The sequence below is a fragment of the Physella acuta genome, unplaced genomic scaffold (genome assembly GCF_028476545.2).
Source record: "Physella acuta isolate Inbredline_101_S28 unplaced genomic scaffold, ASM2847654v3 ptg000157l, whole genome shotgun sequence".
Taxonomy (NCBI): Eukaryota; Metazoa; Mollusca; class Gastropoda; family Physidae; genus Physella; species Physella acuta.
This window is the reverse complement of record NW_026731676.1, coordinates 154,576-174,715: the sequence shown is the minus strand read 5'-3', so window position 1 is coordinate 174,715 and position 20,140 is coordinate 154,576. Positions and strand designations below refer to the sequence as shown.

At 30.5% G+C, this 20,140-nt stretch overlaps 2 protein-coding genes and 1 long non-coding RNA gene across 6 annotated transcripts; all 3 read right to left on the bottom strand.

Moving 5' to 3' along the window:
• Positions 1–201: 201 nt before the first annotated feature.
• Positions 202–5,705, bottom strand: LOC131935760 (uncharacterized). Of its 4 annotated transcripts, none has more exons than XM_059292407.1 (8): positions 5,526–5,705; positions 4,658–4,975; positions 4,217–4,278; positions 3,884–4,007; positions 3,287–3,375; positions 1,764–1,883; positions 549–818; positions 202–494 (listed from the first exon to the last, which is right to left on the bottom strand). In XM_059292407.1, exons 1-8 carry the CDS (start codon positions 5,698–5,700, stop codon positions 489–491), a joined length of 1,164 nt encoding a protein of 387 aa, XP_059148390.1. In that variant the 5' UTR covers positions 5,701–5,705; the 3' UTR covers positions 202–488. The 4 variants fall into 4 exon arrangements, with proteins under 4 accessions (XP_059148390.1, XP_059148389.1, XP_059148391.1 ...); XM_059292409.1 differs by lacking the exon at positions 202–494 and adding an exon at positions 1,491–1,512 and having other exon boundaries at positions 743–818; XM_059292406.1 differs by having other exon boundaries at positions 202–818.
• A 558-nt stretch (positions 5,706–6,263) lies between these two features.
• LOC131935767 (axotactin-like) lies at positions 6,264–18,120 on the bottom strand. The gene is made up of 19 exons (XM_059292412.1): positions 17,901–18,120; positions 17,492–17,584; positions 17,017–17,147; positions 16,445–16,579; positions 15,713–15,922; positions 15,003–15,231; positions 14,581–14,673; positions 14,066–14,208; positions 13,169–13,420; positions 12,634–12,789; positions 12,330–12,509; positions 11,926–12,063; positions 11,262–11,436; positions 11,075–11,151; positions 10,576–10,661; positions 9,064–9,129; positions 7,097–7,232; positions 6,435–6,619; positions 6,264–6,341 (listed from the first exon to the last, which is right to left on the bottom strand). The coding sequence occupies exons 1-19, from the start codon at positions 18,089–18,091 to the stop codon at positions 6,264–6,266; spliced, it is 2,754 nt and encodes a 917-aa protein (XP_059148395.1). The 5' UTR covers positions 18,092–18,120.
• Positions 18,121–18,540: 420 nt separating this feature from the next.
• LOC131935763 (uncharacterized) lies at positions 18,541–20,138 on the bottom strand. The gene is made up of 3 exons (XR_009385976.1): positions 20,026–20,138; positions 19,002–19,110; positions 18,541–18,668 (listed from the first exon to the last, which is right to left on the bottom strand). It is a non-coding gene; the product is annotated as an uncharacterized LOC131935763 (long non-coding RNA).
• Positions 20,139–20,140: the final 2 nt, after the last annotated feature.

The window sequence follows — 20,140 nt, the reverse complement described above, 5'->3', positions numbered from 1 at the left end:
AGTAGCAATAATACAATTATTTTATTAACTATGTAACATACATATACAATACTGTAAAGAAAAAAAAGCTTATTAGAAATGCTTTTTATTTTACGGTTTTTAATTTTCAAAATGCTCAATTATAAATACACTAACCAACTTTAGGTTTCTAAGTATTATTTAGTATTATATTAGTATTATAATAGTATTTATTTATGTTGAGTGTATCAGTTTGTCTTGATTATTTTATATTAACACATTGTCCTTGTTCATGGAGATTAAATGCTGAAAGCATTCCGATATCGCCAAAAGTAAGTCTGTGCAAATGCTGTAAATAAGCTAAGAAGCCATTGCACTCGTATTGTAGAGGTAGCAATGGGGAGTATGAATACCTTTGCCACAATCACGGAGCATGTCCAGAAATGTTTGAAGCAAACACAGATACTTTAAAATTGTAACTCTTCATGGAATTATTTAAAGCTACTAATACTTGAGTCGTGCGGGCTGGGTCACACCTCGGAGTCGTGCGGGCTGGGTCACACCTCGGTGTCGTGCGGGCTGGGTCACACCTCGGTGCCATCCCGCAGCAGCCTCTCTCTGGCGCTCAGCTCCGACATGTTGGGTGAGCTGTCTGGGTGGATGTCTGGAACGTGAAACGAGAACAGTTTATGGTGGTGGGTGTCGTAGTCGTCATCGCCCAGCGTTTCAGGGGTGATGTCGTCCTCCGTCACCTCAGGTCTGGACTCGGCCTCGTAACCTGAGTCTCCATTGCATTCAGCACCGCTGGTCATGTGACTGGACCAGGGTGGGGAATTGGACCCTTCATATGTGTCTGCTTTCTGAAAAATCGTTTGAAACAAATCTAATTACTTTTGAGTGAAGTGCGGTTTCCCCAAGACAAAAGAATAAAATTATTTTTAAAAAATTAGTCTAGAATACAAATTAACACTTAAATTCAGGCAAAAGTGCATGCCAAAAGCTGTGAAAATGCAACAAATACTAAAGGTTATAATAAAGGTCTTTATTGTGTCTATCCTAAATGTAAATAATAAATGTAAAAATAGCATACACTGTTAATAATAAAGCTTACTAAATAAAAGGGAATTTTGAAAAAATTAATAGGTCTGGAAATATATTTATAAAATAAATATTCCCTAGATGTGGCATAAGGTTGACTATAATGCAACATTTAAAAGGAAGAATTATAATGTAAAATAGATTTTATAACTTCAAAATAATTTTTAAAATTAAACATAATAAGCATAAATATTTTGAAAAGCATTTACTCTTCCAAAGTGTAGGTGTTATTATTTTACTGGAAAAGTGGGTCTTCTAATCAAACTAATATTTAAAACAATGTATAATACATATGGTAATTCATTCAACATTTACTGTTTTATTATTTTAAACAATTCTGACAAAAGGTTTGTAGGATAATAGCACAAACAGAAAAATTGACATTAAGTTCATGACATTTATTGGAAAAGAAACTACAGAAAATTAGGATATACTTAATACTTAGTCTTTCAGCAGCTATTAAGTAAGACAGTTGTATTTATTGAATTGAATGTATTGATAAAACTACTATTTATGCTTTTAAAACTAATCAAAAACATCCAGAATTTATTTTTACATAACCTAACAATGAATTATTTTGCTTAATAATTTAAAATTTATTTTCTATGTGCTTTTTGTAATAGCACATTAAGTATTACTTAAGTTGTGATTTTTAATGTAAAGGAATAGGGGAGGATTAGACCAGTAAACATTGGTTGAGGACAAACCTGGTAACTGTCACCACCAAAGCTGGATGGGTGACCAGAAAAGCTGCTCAATCTGGACTCCTCCAGCTCATCAGGAATGGGCAATAAAGGTGTACCGGTATTAAAAAATAGGATGTCTTCCTAAAGCCATGAAAATAAATCAAGCAAAGGGTAGCAGGAAATTATAATTTTAATGAAATAAAATGTATTTCAACTACCAACAGGCAATTTTGTAATTTGAAAGCTCATTCAGTTTGAGGTGAACATAAAAAAAAAACAATATCCTATGTGCTAAGGTTAATGATAAAACCATAAAAACAACAAAAATTTTAGAACACAATATTATTTAAAATTAATATTCAAAATTTTAGAATGCAAAACAATATTCATATTTGTGCAAATTAGTAAAAAAATAATTTTGATTTTAATTCATTGAAAAAAAACTTTCAACAAACTTAAAGAGTAAAAGTCCTGTCAAAAGTAGGGCTGTGGATTCAACAGAATAAACAAACTAGTTTTCATACATCTTGAGCCAAAATGACACTTCAAAAATGGTATTAAATTATAGCATCTATTTAAAATCTTTGAATGGCCTTGAATAGCTTATACAAGAATTAACCACAGGTGTTCATTATTGCTATAAAACCAAACTATGGTTAAAGATTGGGTAATATTAATCTGAGTACATTTTGTCCAGAGATTTATAAAGTTAAACAAATTAATAGTTTAAATTGACAATTATCCAGTAAATTAAATTTGAAATTTTTATTCTTTCCAATACAACTGGAGCCAGTCATTTAAAAAATTCAAACAAGACAAAAAATTGTTCCAGCTCTTATTTTCCACAGCCCATTTTATAAAATTGGCAGAAAAGTTTATTTGTTAAAAAACTTAAAATACTTGAGATTAGAAAAAATACTAAGAAACAAAACAGTATTTAAAATGTTTCTACAGTTTCTATAATTTAATATGTAGTTTTGTTTTGAGGGAAATATAGGCCTACTTATCTTGATTTCAAGTTAGCTATCCTTCAACATTAAAATCAAAACAATTTTCTTTATAATATATAATAAAACAAAGAAAGCATAACAATTATACAGCACATGTATTTCACACATTTGAAAACAGTAGTGGAAAGTTTAGCTACACTGCAAGTGAAAGCATTCATTAGGTTGAAATCGTTTTTAAAAATTTTAAAATCTTTTTTACGCTGAATTAAAAGAATATACAATTTAATTAGCATAATTGCATTTTTTTTTTGCTTTTTGAATGAGCAACTAATAAACAAAATAATACTTTGATTAAGAGTTTAAATTACACATAAAACTGAAAAATTAATTCTAATTGATACATTTTTGGTCATTTCAATAAGAGTACTAACTACTATAGTAACATACATGATGAAATAAGGATAGGTAGACAACAAGCCTGAAGAATACTCAAATGACTTCAACTTTCTACTTCACAAATGCTTTGAAAAGTCTCAGAAAACAGGTTAAAAAAACAGAAAGCAAACCTTTTGGAGAAACAATTGAAACGCTTACGTGTCTAATGGGACTTGTAGTATCAGCTTGTGGATCCCATTCCAAGTCCCCTTCCCCATGGCTTCTCCTTATCATATCATCTGGAGATCCTTCATGGCAGGTATTAGAATAAAGATACACAATTGAAGCTGGTCTTCAAATCAATTTTTTAATATTTAAAATTTATTCAGTTGGTTAAACTATTATTAATTAAATAAGTAACAAATGGATGGCTTCTTTTTCAAAATTTGGTTTTAGGTTTGAATAACAGTATTTCAATATATTAAAAGATTTAATTTAAATAGAATCAAAAGTACTGAGAAAATGCATCTATTTTTTTTCAAAGACAAATTTTTTTTCCCTCTCTTTTCAGTGCTTTAAAACTAAAAGTAAAACAGCCATGAGTATACCAATGTACAAATATTCAATTATATTAGATGGTAGGTAGATTTGTATTAATACAGCTAAAAATAATACAAGATGAAGAAAAAATGAAAAAAATGTTTCCACTTAATCTTAATGGTTAATTGTCAAAAGAATATTGGAAGAAAGGTTCCTGGTCTTCTGTGTTCAAAGATTCTATTTCTGTTTCTCTACAATTCACTCTGACATACTCACCATTCTGAAAGGGAAACTGCCTTCTCTCTAGCTCTTCAAGTACCTCTGAGATAGATGAAGCTGGTCTCTGCTTTCGAGCATTGAATATAGGGCTAATGTATTCTTTCTCATCATCCATAAGAGGCTAGCCAAAAGTGAACAAAGTAATTTAATGAAAAATACATTCTCCTATCTTCTGAACTAAATAATGTATAATGTTCATACCTCTTAGTTGCTAAAAATTTGAACAGTATCTTTAGGGTTAACCAAACTGTATATTTTGTTTAAAACTTAAGCTCCATGCAAGGTATAAATAAAATTTTATTTATTTTTATATATTTGAGGACAACTCACATAGCTTCCTTGATTGTATCTCTTTTTAGAGAGATCTGCAGGTAATGTGTCAGCTTTTGGTGCTGTAAAATGGTCAAATGGTTACTATTAAACAAGGATCATAAAATCCAATTTTAAGAAAAAAAATATATTTATGGATAGAAAATCAGTCTTTATGTAGCTATACATATAAGTGATAAACCAACATAATTAGAAATTCAAAGATATTTTAACTGATATAGATCTATTAGAAAATGGGATTAAAAATATCTGTAGATATGGTAGATTTCTGTACACAAACAGGAAATTATTTCAAGAAATAAAACTTCGAAGAGTAAATTACAATTTTTCAAATAAAACAGATTTATAAAAATTCCTTAATCTCAAATTTTAAAACCTGATTTTAATAATATTGCACTATATTTCTAACCTAAGCTGTGTTTGAAAACAAGATGCTCCTACCTCTGGGCCCCAATATAGCAGTGATCATACTAAACTCATCCAGCTTGGCTAAATGATCTGCAGGTACAGGGCTGTTGGTCATCTCAAAACTAGGATTGGTTCTGTTGCCTGACCTGGGCAGGGTGTGGGAGGGGAACTTGGGGGGCTGGGAGTAGGGTGAGGAATGGTTGTTGTGGTTCAGGGGCTGTTTGAGCTCCATGTCAGCATCACCTTCATTCTTGACCAGGTAGTCGCCGCGCTGCTTGCGCTTCCTGACTAGGATCAAGGCCACGCATAAGGTGATGATCAGCAGTGCCGCGATGATGGAAACCACAATAACTGGAACAGTAAACATAACATGAATGAATGCATAAAAATTGTTTGTGAATGTTTTTTAAAAAATGGTACATAATTTGTAAGTGAATTATTTCTAATTTTATATAATCTAGTTTTCAGGTTAAGGGTTGCTCATCACATATTCTCAACTCTCCAACTCATCAAAATCATCACAAAGTCCAATCGCCCCACCTCCACCTCACATTTATGGGCAGACTCTCTGTTGCATTAATTTTTTTTTTCAGACTACTTTAAAATCATTTATTTTATATTATCCTAGTAGAATCATACTTTAATACAACCTACAAATTAACATAAATTTTTGTTAACCAAACTGTGATAAATCTAACAGTTATAAAACTAAGTTAGACACCATTTGAAGAAAACAAAGAGAAATTGTTAAATGAGCAAGATTTAATCCATAATATCCAGAAACAGAAGCACACATTGACCATCATGTACCTATTAGTAAATTGAGTGAATTTAAAAAATAATGAAATATATGAAGAAGAACACTGAAAGGATTGAAAAATGGAAATAAAACTGTACTTACTAATTGTAATGTCATCTACAGGGTCCTTGTCTTTGGATTGATAGATAGGGACTGTTTCATTCCTAGAGTTGCTGGACAGCGTTGTTGTAAACAGAGGCGTTGTTGGTGGACTGCCTTGGTTGGGGATGGGCCCGAGTGGCTTCACCACAATCTCACTGTTTAACCACGGTGGCATTGTGAGAGGCTGAGTGGATTATAAGACACAGATCTTCTTCTTCATCTTCATTTTTATTTGTAATGCTGGAGGGGATTTCCTTCAACACAATTAAGTATTACATGGCAAATTGTTATGCACCAAACAGGCCGTTCTCCAATTTCAGCCTGCTTTTCTTTCTGGATTTTCTTCCACAGCATAAAACTACAAGAACTACAAGGCAGCAGTTGTTTGATTTTGGTGTTTTCTTTCCTAGATGGGTTGCTGTCCCTAGCTATTAAGCCTCATCTACCCAGGGGTTTGAACTAGGGACTTTTTTGGTTTAGCAATCATGAGCTTTACTGATCCAACCATGCCAATCCACAAGACACAGATGAATATATCCCAAACATGAATACAAATACAAATAGCAATTCAGTGATGATCATAGCTTAACATTTAAGGAATAAAACTTTAAGTTAAAATTTGAAATGCAGTTCAGACGGGAGAATTCAAAGTAGAATTTTTTTGGTTTATGGCTAGCTGCTCTAACTCAATTCAGGTACCCATATCAGCTGAGTAGGCTCAGAGGTGGCCTACAGCAATTACATGGTGTAGTAACCATGAGCTTTACTGACCCGACCTTGTTGACCAGCAAGACACAGATGAGTGAACTGGTTAGCCTCAGAGGTGGCCAATAACAATTACAAGATCAACCATTCATCCCTACATATTGTATAAGTAAAGTACTGTAGCATAAAATGAACCAAACTTGCCTTGTAAGTCCCAGGTGTAACCTTGGACACTGAAGTGCTGTACCTGGTAGTTGTCTCCTCTAACTCACTAGTTGAGCAAGTGGTAGTTGCCTCCCCTAGAACATCTATGTTAGATACATTGATGTACAGATCTCGCAGGGTGTAGAACATCAGCAGGCTCGAATCCTTGGGTTTGAAAACTGTGTCTGTTTAGTAAGAAAACAGGAAATTTGGATTAAAATAAATCTTTTACTTTTTTTAAAGACATGAATTACTGTCTTTAAGAAATGGTTTTATGGGCTTTACATTGCCAAGTAATTGTATGAATAAATTAGTTATGTTTCATACACATTAAAGAGAATGCAGGGACAAAAAGCAATTTATGATCAGGAATTTTCATTAATACTATTAATAGATTCTAGTTTTGATCTAAACTAAAAAGTTATCAAAAGTAATATATTGAGAACAATACAATTAAATTACCCACAAAAATGTTTTTAATTAAAATAATATAATTTTAGGGGAGGATATCATAGTGGCATTTTAGTAAGTAATAAAACACAATATGTGCCATAATAATACACAAAACACTTTCCTGTATAATATAACAGTTCTTAAAAGTGCAATGCTTATTAATTAATGGTATATATTTAAAAATAAATGTCCACATGTCAAAAACTTACTGGAAATACATCCAGAGAAGTTAGCTACATTAGAAAATTTTATAGCATCCATTATATATCCTCCAATGTAAATAGCATTTAAGTTATTTAATGGATATGCTGGATAATTATTCATAGTCTCCACTGTTCCATCCACCTGTATAAATAAAATTGAATTGTTACAATCACAAAATTAATTTTCTACATACAAAAAATCATGTATTTAATGTTAATTAGTTAATGTTTTATTTGTTCAATGCAGAGAGTTACGGTTCTTTATTAGGTTTTTTTAAAAAAGTTAAATGCACATTTAGTTTTGTAATATAAAATTGTAAGTAAAATGCTTAATGATTCTAATAACTAAAGATTCATTTATTCAATTTTAGTTATATCAAGATACTTTATTTATTATTTTGTACTATTTTTGTACTATAATGGTTTAAGCATTTTTTAGTAAGTCTATTTTCTAATTTCCTACTGTATTAGTCATACTTAACTAGACAAGTGTTATTTCAAAAATGCCTAAATTACATAACTTTTTTTTCTCATTTTTTTTATTCTCATGCAAATGGGGTTATTTCTCTTTGTGATTGAATCTAAACAAATACAGATAACTATGTCATAACATTTCACTGCAACAAGACTAAATTCCTATAATGAATAATGATCAATGATAATTTCAAAATAAAGGGTATGCCTAGCCTGTAATTAATACTAATACACTTCTCAATACAAAATATGAGAAATAAAATAAATAAAGATATATTTATGATGATTTGCTGGATACACATTGGGCCTGCATTACATTAAAAATGGTGTTAAAAATTTCATAAAATTATGTGTGTGAAATTATTAGAAATGTAGGTATGTTGAAGATGTAAATCTTCTATTATGTAAAAGAAGCAGCTCAACTTTAAGTCAAAATGCTAAATCTCTTCTCAGTCTAAAATTATTGTTGTGACAAAAGACAAATCCTTATTTTGATTGACTAAATATATATCCACAAATGTTTCTCATTTACACGTAGTAATTATGCATGATTTGTTAAAAGAAACTTTGGATTAAAGCAAAATTAATAACAAGCAAAATATGTTCTACCACTAATTCAAATTAGTGTTTTTAAGCATAATTAAAGTTGTTATTTGAATAACTACTTAGAATCAGTCTCATTTCCTACAAGCAAAGTATGTTATTCTACAAACTAAGATTAAAGAAAATGTCTGGGATGTTATTTCAGTCTGTGTATCATTTTGTGTAAATGTCTTCACATAAAAATGACAAGTTGCCAAGATTAACAAAAAGATGATCAACTTCCACAACAAAATGAATCAGGATTGTGAATGACAGATGATGGAGGGTTAAAATACATGTATTCAATAGCTTGAAGATGGCAATTACAAATACCAAGAGCATTAAAATGTGTTGACCAAGCAGACAAATGCAATATATAAAGCTGCTGTAGCATATTCATAAAAACTTTGAACTTGTTTTAAAATAATTTTATGAATGAGTAAACAATTAGGTGGAATATTAAAATCTGTTTGGCTGTTCAAAATCAAGAGATGAGCTTAATAACATGCAAAAAAAGTTGCATTAAAGTACAAATAGATAAACTCTATTTGGTCTTCAAATAATAAAATATTTTTTCATATTTTTAAAAATAAAAAAAAACTCTATTTGGACTTCAAATAATAAAATATTTTTTCATATCTTTAAAAATAAAAAAAAAATTAAAATCAAGTTCAAATAAATAATAATTATTTTAACATTTGTTCACCACTAAAAATATACTAGATAATACCCACAAATTATTTCTAATAGTAAGACATGTTCTACATGCTAAAAGCAAACATTTTGCATAGAAGGATTCTGAAGCAAAATAGTAAGAAGAAATGCATATGTATAGCTAAAGCATAAAAATGAGAGTGCTGGATTAAAATAGTGGCATCAAATACGGACATGGCTTCATATAGAACGGCAGTACTTACAATGACATTTCCAAAAGGGTCAAGAGGTTTGACCTGTAAAACCACCACACTGATGGGCTGCATGTTCTGAGGTACAGATTTACAATTCATTTAATTTTTCCCTTTACAGTTGTGTAAATGCTGTTCATATGTTTTGTTTAATAATATCTTAATAGTTAACTTTATGATATATTGGTTTGTCTGTAAAAGATAGTTTTTCTTTTAATCCTTTACTAAAATGATTCTGATTAGTTTTATCTTTTAATCTTTTACTGACATGATTCTGATTTTCAAATTTTATTTGAAAAGTTTGGCTTTGATATAGATCTACTTATAAAATGAATTCCAGCACTTTTTGATATTGTGAGAAGAAAATGCCATGTCTTGTGATAAAACAATTTTTTTAACTTCTACCTTGTGAAACTGTCTTTAAAATTTAAAGCAACAACAGCAATTTGAACACAGAATAACGCAAATAAAGATAATTTAAAATAAAACAAAAATGTGATTTTTTTCCTAAAAAAATAAATAAGCTCACAATAACGTGTTTATTGTATGTTACAGTTAATGTATGTTATTTATTATTTATTACTTTTTTGTCATTCAGATTAGCATTAATTAACAACAGTAACACAACAGTGTTACACTGTTACATTGCCATGCAAAGATTGCCATGCATCAGTCTTGAATGTTTTCAGACTAAGCTTGCAGGCATAGTTTTTAAATCATTACAATGTAAAAGTTAATTATTGAAAAAATTTAATTAAAAATCTTAAATAGTTGTATTATGAATGCACTATACATAAAAACAGATCATTATTAAAATAGCTTTAAATAAATGTTGTTTTTAATGTATGAACCTCGTGGAAATGACCTAAATTTTTTTCCCCCCTTAATTATTTAAATAAAATAAACTGATGGTTAAAAAACAATTTTCTAACAATTATACTATGAGCTCTAAAATACAAATCACTAATCAAACTATTGTTTATAGGCCTTTAGGTATTATAGGTGAAGTCCTACAAAAAGTTAACCTAAAAATTTCCTTTTCAAATATTTGTCAAACATTTTAATAACAACATAATGCCAAACTGTATTGATACAAAAAGTTTCCAGAAATAGATGTTATTTTAAAAAAATGATGTACTGCAGATTTATAAAGAATACTCAAAATAACAAGCTAAAAAATGTTGTTGAAAAATTTAAGGCCACAACCTCTTCATCAAAATGAAAATGAAGTGTTATCAATCAAATGTTTTTGTTGTGTTTTGATGTTTAGAGCTCTATTTAGGTAATGGGACAGAGGTATGTAGGGGATTTATATTGATGGTGGATATCAGAAGAAAATGCATAGCTATGAAAAGAAAGAAATGTTCATATTTATGCAAACAAATGAGTGGGAGAAACTGAACTTTGGTTTGATCCAATAGATAATAAGCGATTGCTGCTAGAATGCCTGCTCAAGAAACATTGATGGCTGCAAATCAAAATATGTTTAAAAATTTGATATAAAGACATTCAAGTGTAACTCACTTGCAAATTAATGTTTGGTGTTTTTCTGCTGTATGAAAAGTCATGAGCTCTGCCATCTTTAAAGTCACCAGTTAGTTTCATTTTATCTGGGATGTGGAAAGCAGAGTATTTGGTAAAAAATAAAAATATCATATTTAGAAATATAATATTTAGTTAAAAAAAATCAAATTTTAAAAACATATTTATGCTACATGTAACCCTTTTCTCTTTATCAGTAAAATAACACAAACACCCAAATGGTAATTTTCAAACCTTATATACCATGAAACAATTAAATTAACTATATCCAAAATAGATCTATTTTTACTTTTGCTAAATAATTCTCAGCACTTTATGCAATTTTATAAAATGCAATCCAAATTTTTAGATTTATTTTATAAAACTTCAATTCCTTTACATAAAATTAAATAGGAATCATATTGCGTAGTGAACTAATTAAAAAAAAATTAATACAAAATGTTGCCGTTTAGGATTTGAGATTAAAAAAAAAATTACTTACAAACTCCTGAGCCTTGATTGGTTTCCATTTTTAAATTCCCCAGATTATCCAGTGTGATGAGAATGTAATCTTTAAAACTAAAAACGACAAATATTTTAAGGTGTAAATTAGTTTATACAGTTAAATGAAAAATACAGAATAAATACAATTGAATTTTTAAAAATAGTGACATTTATTTTCCACTTACTTTGAGCTGGCAATGTAAGCCAACACTGTTTCTTTACCAAGGCTGTAACTGTTTTTGTGCTGGTTGTCATACTTAAAGCGGAATGACAAAGTTTCACTCACACTGTACTCTTCCATGGGGCCAAGATCGAGTACATGACGTACCACTGTATTGCCTTTCACTAAAATTGAAGGCTCTGACAAAAAAATGAGAAATTTAATTTAAATTGAGATTAAAACTATCAATATCAATATAATAATATATCAATCAACAACTATGATTGTAACATAATAAATAAATAAAATTTTTCCTTATTTGAAATAATTGGGCAAGAAATAACAAATGGAATTAAAATGTTTCACAATAAAAACTTAACAACATGGCTTCTATTTAGGATAGGATTTTTACAATCTATTTAATTGATAAGATTTACATAAAGAAAATTTAAAGGCCTAATTATTTTTCATTAAATTTGAAGTGTTTAAAAAAACATTAGAACATTTTGTGTAAAAGTTGAAATTATTATTAGCATCCAACTCTCAAGACAACCCATTTTATGATTCTGTTGGTAAGTTTAATAGGAATTTATTTTGACATAAGAACTGCATTCATAGACTGTCAAGAGTCTACAAGTGTATCCACAATAGCTAGGTCTGTTGACTTCATACCAAACTTGCTTACAAACCTTTTTCACATCTAAAGCCAGTGAAGCCGCTATCTGCACAGTTGCATTCAAAATTTTTATTCCTCCATTTTTCCTTGCAAATTCCTTTATGCAGACAAGTGTTCACTTCACAGCCTCTTTCACAGGAGAGTGCAACCACTGTAAAAAAATAACAAATCATAGTACCAGTGTTTCTTCCAGACGGGGCTCCCCCGAAGAGATGCCTGGAAAAATCTCTGCATAGTACTGACCACACTATCCCTTCAAATGCACAAAAACAGGTGAGCTCTACTTCATCTATCCCATGGATGGCTGGGTCTAAATGAGTAGCTACTTTTTAAAGATTTATTTAAATGAAACTTCTATAAATGTGTGAAATAAACACAAGAAATTTAATACTATAAACTTTTGATCCAAAAACATACACGTGTCATTATCCAATGCTGTTGCCTGTTCTGATAATGAAAACACATGATCTCCCACACGCATCCCTCTAATGCACCCTTCAATTGGCTTCAAGAAACTGACGTCACTTGGCAAACCTCCAACGTATGCATGTACAAAAGCTGGTGGCTCTTCCAATGGGTAACTCCAATATACATGTACTGAAAAAAATAATTTGAAGCATTAATAGATAGTTATCTTTCATTTAGATATAACATTTACCTGGTTAGATATTAATAAATTTATAGCTGAAACAGTAGGATATAAAAAGCTGTGTGTATTTACCCTCATTTAAAGCATTTTTGAATGGCTTTGATCTGTAGATTGAAATGCGGCCTCTCTTCATTTCAATGAATTTTGACTGGCCTTCAACTATCAGTCGAGTGTAGCTGTGAACATTTTCTACAACAACTTGCTTCCATTGGCCATCATTCAAAGGCTCTGTCAACAGACAATTTTATGTAATAAAAAATACAGATTGGCTAAGGTTAACTGAAGCTATTTTTTTGCTTGCTTATTGTCCACAAACAAAAACTTGCTTTCAAAACAATAGTTTTATTTTATTTTTGAAGCTGTTTTAATGTAACTAGTTCTAAAAGCACGTCAGCTACATTTTTGACATAGTAAAAAAAATAACTACAATTAATCCAGTTCAGGTATTTCAACTGTATCTCAGAATAACATGTTTTAAATATATACCTTTCTTAAACTTTTTATTAAAATAAAAAAGAAAAATACTAAGATGTAAATCTAAATCATAAAATGAATATTTTGTGAAGGAAATACAGAAAATCTACAGTTTGTTACTTTGAATAATTACCTTGTGTAGAGACAGTATCCTCCACAATCTGGTAAAAATTGTTGAAGCTGACCTTAATGACATTGTTCTCAACCAACTCCAGCAACACAAAGTTGCCCATCTGGTCATGGGCATAAAAGAGCACCACATTTGTAATCCATGTACGGAAACTCAACACAATTGTATCTACCAGAACTGAGGGCTTGTCAGAGACGTCAAAAAAGAGAAAGGAATTTGGCAGCCCACTGAATGTGACTGAATCCTTATTCAAGTCTGGCAGGAAGAAATTACATTTTTATTATATTTTGTATTAAACTTTTGGCATAAATAAAAAAAAAAATTTGGCAACATTTTGAGGTTAATACTTATTTTTTAAGTTTCAAGTACATTTACATTATTTATTAGTGATACTTTTTATATGTCTTATTATGTGTGTTACTTTTATATCTAGTATTAATATTAAAGTAGGTCTTTACGATTTCTTGAGGTTTATGAGGTTAATACTTTTTTTTTTTCACTCCCGGTGATTTAGGGGATCTAAAATTTAATACAATTCTTGTTACAATAATACTTTTTTTTATTGTAGGTACTGCAAAATTTAATAAAATTCTTGTTACAATAATACTTTTTTTTTATTGTATGTACAGCGTGAATAATACTTTGAAGATAATTTTTAATGTTAAGGCTAGAAAGATCCTAGGCTATAGTTTATTTATTACAGATAAACCTTACAAAAGAATAAAGCATGTAAAGTGCAAATAGAAATCATTATATTGCAGACAAAAAATTGTAGTTGTGAAACTGAATCATTATATAACTCATAATACTGCAGACAAAATTGTTTAGGCACTTTAAAAAAATATATCACCATTTATTATTTAAACTGTTAAATTTGAGGACACAATTAAAATATGTCACCTATTTCACAGTTGTCTCCCATATGAGCCCAAGCATCAGTGCATGTACACTTGTAGTGTGACCAGTCCTCTTCACAAACTCCTCCATTCTTGCATGGGTTGGGCCAGCAGTATGACATGCATCCCTTTGTGACACCACTAGTACTGAAACATTACAAGATTTATCCTATTACATTCTTTTAAAACTCATAACAGAAAAAACAAAATTTGTACTAAAACATCATAAGATTTATACTTTTACATTCTTTTAAAATTGATATCAGAAAAAATACCATTTGTACTAAAACATTTACAAGATTTATCCTATTACATTCTTTTAAAACTGATATAAGAAAAAAATCCACTTGTACTAAAACATTACAAGATTTAACCTATTACATTCTTTTAAAAAACAACATCAACCTGCAACTTCTACTTAAAAACTCAGTAAAGCTTCACAACACTTCTATAGTAATTAGAATGTGGATCTCACTTTACAAAGATATAAACACAAAGAAAATGAGCAACACTTAGTACCTGGCATCAATCAACTTAGTGAGATCAACTGACTCCTTGTTGTAGACAAAGCCGTGCAAACATCCAGTAAAATCTTCAGCTGTTTCCAGAATACTGCAAAGTAGAAAAGTTCAAAAGGTTATTGCTGAATGGAAAATAATGAAACAAATTGTTTTAATTGACATTAAATTAATTTTTTAACAAGATTAGTTAAATTCTAAACATAATTATTTCAGTTGGTACCAAAGTATACAAAATGATTAAATTTTAACTTAAATTTGGTAATATACTATGCTTCAAAAACTATTCTTACAATTTGATATCTTAATTTACAAGAAAGAAAAATTTAGAGGATACAGCATTCAAAGAAACCTTTCCTTTATCAGTAGATGTAACTTCTATTCAACTGTAAAACAATTCAAAGAAAAGTGGTATAAACATACGTTTTGTTGACCCCTCCAAGATACAATACGCCAGTGAAGTTTGTGACAGATTCCACCCCTTCAGGTACGTCAACAATAGCCGACGTGGAGTCCAGATAGAATCTCACGTTGTAGCGGTCATGTTCAATGCTGATCATGTGCCAGTCTCCTTGGTCAAGCTTCTTTGGTGATCTCAGAATTTTTTCTATCTTACTTTCACCAAGTTGCATGAAGAATTTCACATCAGTTTCTGAAGTTAAAATAACACTTTAATTTTAAAGTTTTCAAAACATAAACATGTAATTGAATAGTCTATAATGAATTAACTTGAAAATTATATTTATAAAATGAATTAATAGAAAAATATAACTGAAAACCATTTAAATATCATCTATCATCTATTGATGTAAAAAAAAATATATTAAAAAAAATATATCAAGCACCATACATACAACATACATTTCATACAACTTCAATAACAATTTAGTTATGTTTCTTTGAATTTGTGTTTTTGTGAAATATCCTATTTTAATCTAAATGCTAGTCGCTATGTTAGTAATTAATACTAATTAACCTGTGCGGTGAAGAGAATATATAGCCATTACAATTGGATCAAACTTAGACTTGCCTAATTAAGCTTAGTTAGCATTTATATTTGAGGTAGATTATTAATATACTGAACAAAATAAGTATAAACCTACTTTAATTTTAAAGTAGAAGAAGCCACAAACCTGATATAATTTTAATATAAAAGATGTTGCCAGTTTTGTCTTTAGCCAGGTTGTATGGATGCTCCTGTTCCTTGCTGGACTGGTACATCAGTATTGCATTTGTTTTGTGTGTTTTGAAGTTCAGTTTTAAATCACCTGAGGTCCATGGATGCTGTAGTAAATAGCTGTCCCTGTTTGTTATAGTTATTGAACTCTCTAATGGCTGGTCATCTGGATAGTTTTAAAAGATAAACAATTGGATAAAGTGATTAGGATGTCAGAATGGATTTTTAAACTGTAAACATGTAGCATATCATACGGATAAGATAACTTTTTTCCCCAATATAACTTGTCTGTAACAAAGGCTTTTACTTAATTGGTATGAGATTAAAAGTACATTAACCAAGCATTGAGTCTTTAAAAAATAGTTCAAATAAATATGGTACATAAACAGAAACTGAACATGATGTTATGGTTCTATACTTATACTAGAGGCACTGTATTTTACAAGAACCTCAAATAATTGCTTTAAACTAATAGATCTACCCAAATAATTTCCTGTTTATTTTCTGCATTATTTTTTTTTTAAAATAACACATTAAAAAAATACAACTGTAATACAGGATGCATTGCATCTGTCCATTTGGATTTATAAAATGTATTAGCACTATGTTGAAGATCTTTACCCCAGCAGAAGATCCTTGCAAGTTTTTTGTTTACAAACATTAAATATGCTGACAGAAGGTTACCTACCACTTCCCCAACACTTCAAAGGTCCTAAGGTCATGTTAGCTGAGCCTTGCGGGTTCTGGATAAATGTCAGCTCCATGATAGGAAGCTGCTCCTTGATCTTGTTGAAACCTTTGTCTATTGTAATATCTTTCTTATCTGTAAGTAATAAAATGGTTGCAATGAAAGTTTTTGTTGTGATGATATCTTGATAACTGAACTATTGTCACAATTAATACCTTTGAAGTACAAAAAAAACCCAAAAAACCCAGAATTTGCAATTGAAAAAAAATTTAAATAAATTGTTTCAAAATGCATAAGTACAGTTTCCTTTCCAACCTAATGATCCACAGGACAAATAATCAGGGGTCCAGTTTTTTTTTAAATTGACATATAAAGGGATGACCTGGTAAGTCCGAGATCCAAACTCGACACTTTTAGGATAGCAGTCCAGCGATCTACCACCCAACTATGTCGGCCCATGAATTATATAAATAACTAAGTGGTAAATAAGAAGAAAAATTTAAACTATGTTACATTGGAAGAAAAATATTAACTCAGTTTTAAATTAGAAAAAAAAAGCATTGAAATTTTACCCAGATCACAGTAGCAAGATTTTCCACCGCAGCTCTTGCCAGGTGGGCAGTCACAGTATCCAGAGGACGGGGCACCAATGTAATCTACTATCTGGCCAGTTGATGATTTGAACCACGTCTTTTTTGTAAGCCTAAATTTTGTTTGGAAAATTAATTATAATTGATTACTGGAATGTATTTTTTACAATTTTTTAAAATTGAAAATAATTCATAGCTTTTAAAGTTCTACTATCAGTTAAAATTCATTACATTGTGAATGTGAAGTTAATATCAGGTTACATTTTTAAACTAAAATTTAAATGAACAATTACATTAAAATTAATTAAAAATGATCTACTAATTATTCTTGAAGGATAATATAGCTGTTTATCTATAAATAAAAAAAAAGATTAATGTATACTTTAAAATTGTGACCACGCTTTAAACAAAGTACATAAAGGATGATTACTGAAATAGAAAAGTATTAGATACTTACTCTATTGGTGAGTTTGAGCAAATATATTGTATATATTGTTCACAGTGACCAGATATTTTGGTCAGTGTAGTTACCTGCTCCCTGGACAGTTCCCTAAAACATAAATTACAAAAGTAATGTAAAAATATTATGTGTAGGCTCTTATTTAATTAATAATTCTTCAGTTAAGTAAGTAATTTAGTTTTTCATACATTAGCATAGCCAGGGTGAAACAAAGATGGCTGCACTTTTATACATATTTATCAATTTAACATAGCAAAAATAAAATAAAACTGTCAACTTAAGTCAAAACATATTATTGAGGACATATCAGCATCCGACCTTATGTGGTCACCCACAGTATTCAGAGATTTACTAGGCTATGAAATCACTAATGAATAATGGTGCTAAGCTTGATTAGAAAAATGACCTGTATTTTAAAGTATACTGGATGTCAGGTAGCCATGATCCACGGACAGTGGTGTTGGGTAAGAAATTGTGTTCAACAATGGTTGTTCCCCCGACTTGGTTGGTGTCCATTTCACACGTGACGTAGGAATGTTCCAGTGGACCCGCCCCGTCCACGTCGATCAGGTAGACGCCGTTGGTTCTGTAGCCCATTCTGTGATACTCCTCGCATGATGCAGCATGCTTGGCTTTTGTTTTTTGAAAAAATAATCAACAAATTAACACACAATAATATTGGAATGCTTTGTTTTTGTGGTTTTTTTTTAATAATCAACTTACAACAATAATTGAATGCTTTGCTTTTTGAAAAAACAATACAAATAAACAAAATGCTTTGCTTTTTAAAAAAAAAAAAAAAAAAAAAAAAAAAAAAAAACTCACAATAATATTGGCATGAAAACTCTTATGTAAGTGTAAAAACTTTGTAATTATTTTAAAATGTAATAACATGATACAAAGTTTAAAGTTTTAAATAGTATTTTTTAAACTTTAAAATAAATTCCTAAAAAAATATTACTAATTACTAGTCAACATTATATTAATTTTAATCCAAATATAGTTTTTTTGCAATATTTTAAAACAAAAAATGTGTGTTATCTTACAGAAATGGCAGGCTTTCCCTACGTAATGGTCCCCTGGACATATGCAGTGTGTGCCATCCCAGTCGGACAGACATACAGAGTTATGTTCACATATGTTGTTGTTAGAACAGTGGTCAGTCAACTGACACCTGCAAGATTTATCTTGATTGTAATCAAGCTGTTTCATTTTTAATTCTACATCTAAAAGAATCAATGTTGGAAAAAAATTTCTGATCACAAACAGTTTATTTAACAAATTTAAGCATATTGTGCCTGATATAGGAATAAAAACTGAAATGTAGTAAATATATTATACTAAACACATTAAAGTTTTACTTTAGTATATACCAGAGAGCATGTACAGAAAATATGATAATCTGTTGCATAAATGTGAGAATAGCAAGGATAAAATTGTGAGAATAGCTTATACCAGTGCAAGAATATGCAGATTTTTCTTTAGGTTGATGTAAACACAAACTCACCCATCCAGCAAGAGGCCTATAGCAGCTGAGGAAGACATCAGGCGTATTGGATCTAGTCGCTGACCTTGTATTTTAATTCTGTGCATGCAGCCAACAAAACCATGCTGCCCTGAAAAGACAAGTTATTTGATACTATGTAGGCCTATTAATTTGTTATTTGATATGTTTTAAGGTAATTTGATAGATTTAATAAACATTTGTTTTATTCCTGTCAAAAGGAAAAAAAACTCTTATTCTAGTTTTTTAAAATGACATTTTAAAATAAAACTTTTGTTCATTTTAGCAAAATTTTGGTATCTATTTTCTTTAATTTTTTAACCCTAGACTGCTATTGTATGAAATTACTCTGTACTGGCTTTAGACCCTGCTATTGTGTGAACTTACTGGCCTTAGACCCTGCTATTGTGTGAACTTACTGGCCTTAGACCCTGCTATTGTGTGAACTTACTGGACTTAGACCCTGCTATTGTGTGAACTTACTCTCTACTGGCCTTAGACCCTGCTATTGTGTGAACTTACTGGTCTTAGACCCTGCTATTATGTGAACTTACTGGTCTTAGACCCTGCTATTGTGTGAACTTACTGGCCTTAGACCCTGCTATTGTGTGAACTTACTGGTCTTAGACCCTGCTATTATGTGAACTTACTGGTCTTAGACCCTGCTATTGTGTGAACTTACTGGCCTTAGACAATGCTATTGGGTGAACTTACTCTCTACTGGTCTTAGACCCTGCTATTATGTGAACTTACTGGTCTTAGACCCTGCTATTGTGTGAACTTACTGGCCTTAGACAATGCTATTGGGTGAACTTACTCTCTACTGGCCTTAGACTGCTATTGTATGAACTTACTCTCTACTGGCCTTAGACAATGCTATTGGGTGAACTTACTCTCTACTGGCCTTAGACTGCTATTGTATGAACTTACTCTCTACTGGCCTTAGACTGCTATTGTATGAACTTACTGGCCTTAGACTGCTATTGTATGAACTTACTGGCCTTAGACTGCTATTGTATGAACTTACTCTCTACTGGCCTTAGACTGTAGCCCAGCACAATTGTGCCTCTGTGTTCTAATGGCTTTGAGTACCTTCTAGAACTGATGGAGTTCCCATCAACCTTCAGTGTTACTTTGCTGCA

Excerpts from the sequence above, each read along its gene's own strand:
- LOC131935760 (XM_059292406.1), bottom strand. The coding sequence starts at position 5,700 with ATGCCACCGTGGTTAAACAGTGAGATTGTGGTGAAGCCACTCGGGCCC. Across the intron at positions 4,976-5,525 it reads TGTAGATGACATTACAATTA|TTATTGTGGTTTCCATCATC; the intron begins GTAAGTACAGTT and ends TTACTGTTCCAG. Across the intron at positions 1,884-3,286 it reads CTACAAGTCCCATTAGACAC|GAAGACATCCTATTTTTTAA; the intron begins GTAAGCGTTTCA and ends TCATGGCTTTAG.
- LOC131935767 (XM_059292412.1), bottom strand. The coding sequence starts at position 18,091 with ATGGGCTACAGAACCAACGGCGTCTACCTGATCGACGTGGACGGGGCG. Across the intron at positions 15,923-16,444 it reads TTTGAAGTGTTGGGGAAGTG|ATGACCAGCCATTAGAGAGT; the intron begins GTAGGTAACCTT and ends AAAACTATCCAG. Across the intron at positions 6,342-6,434 it reads TTACACCTGGGACTTACAAG|GCTAACCAGTTCACTCATCT; the intron begins GCAAGTTTGGTT and ends GCCACCTCTGAG.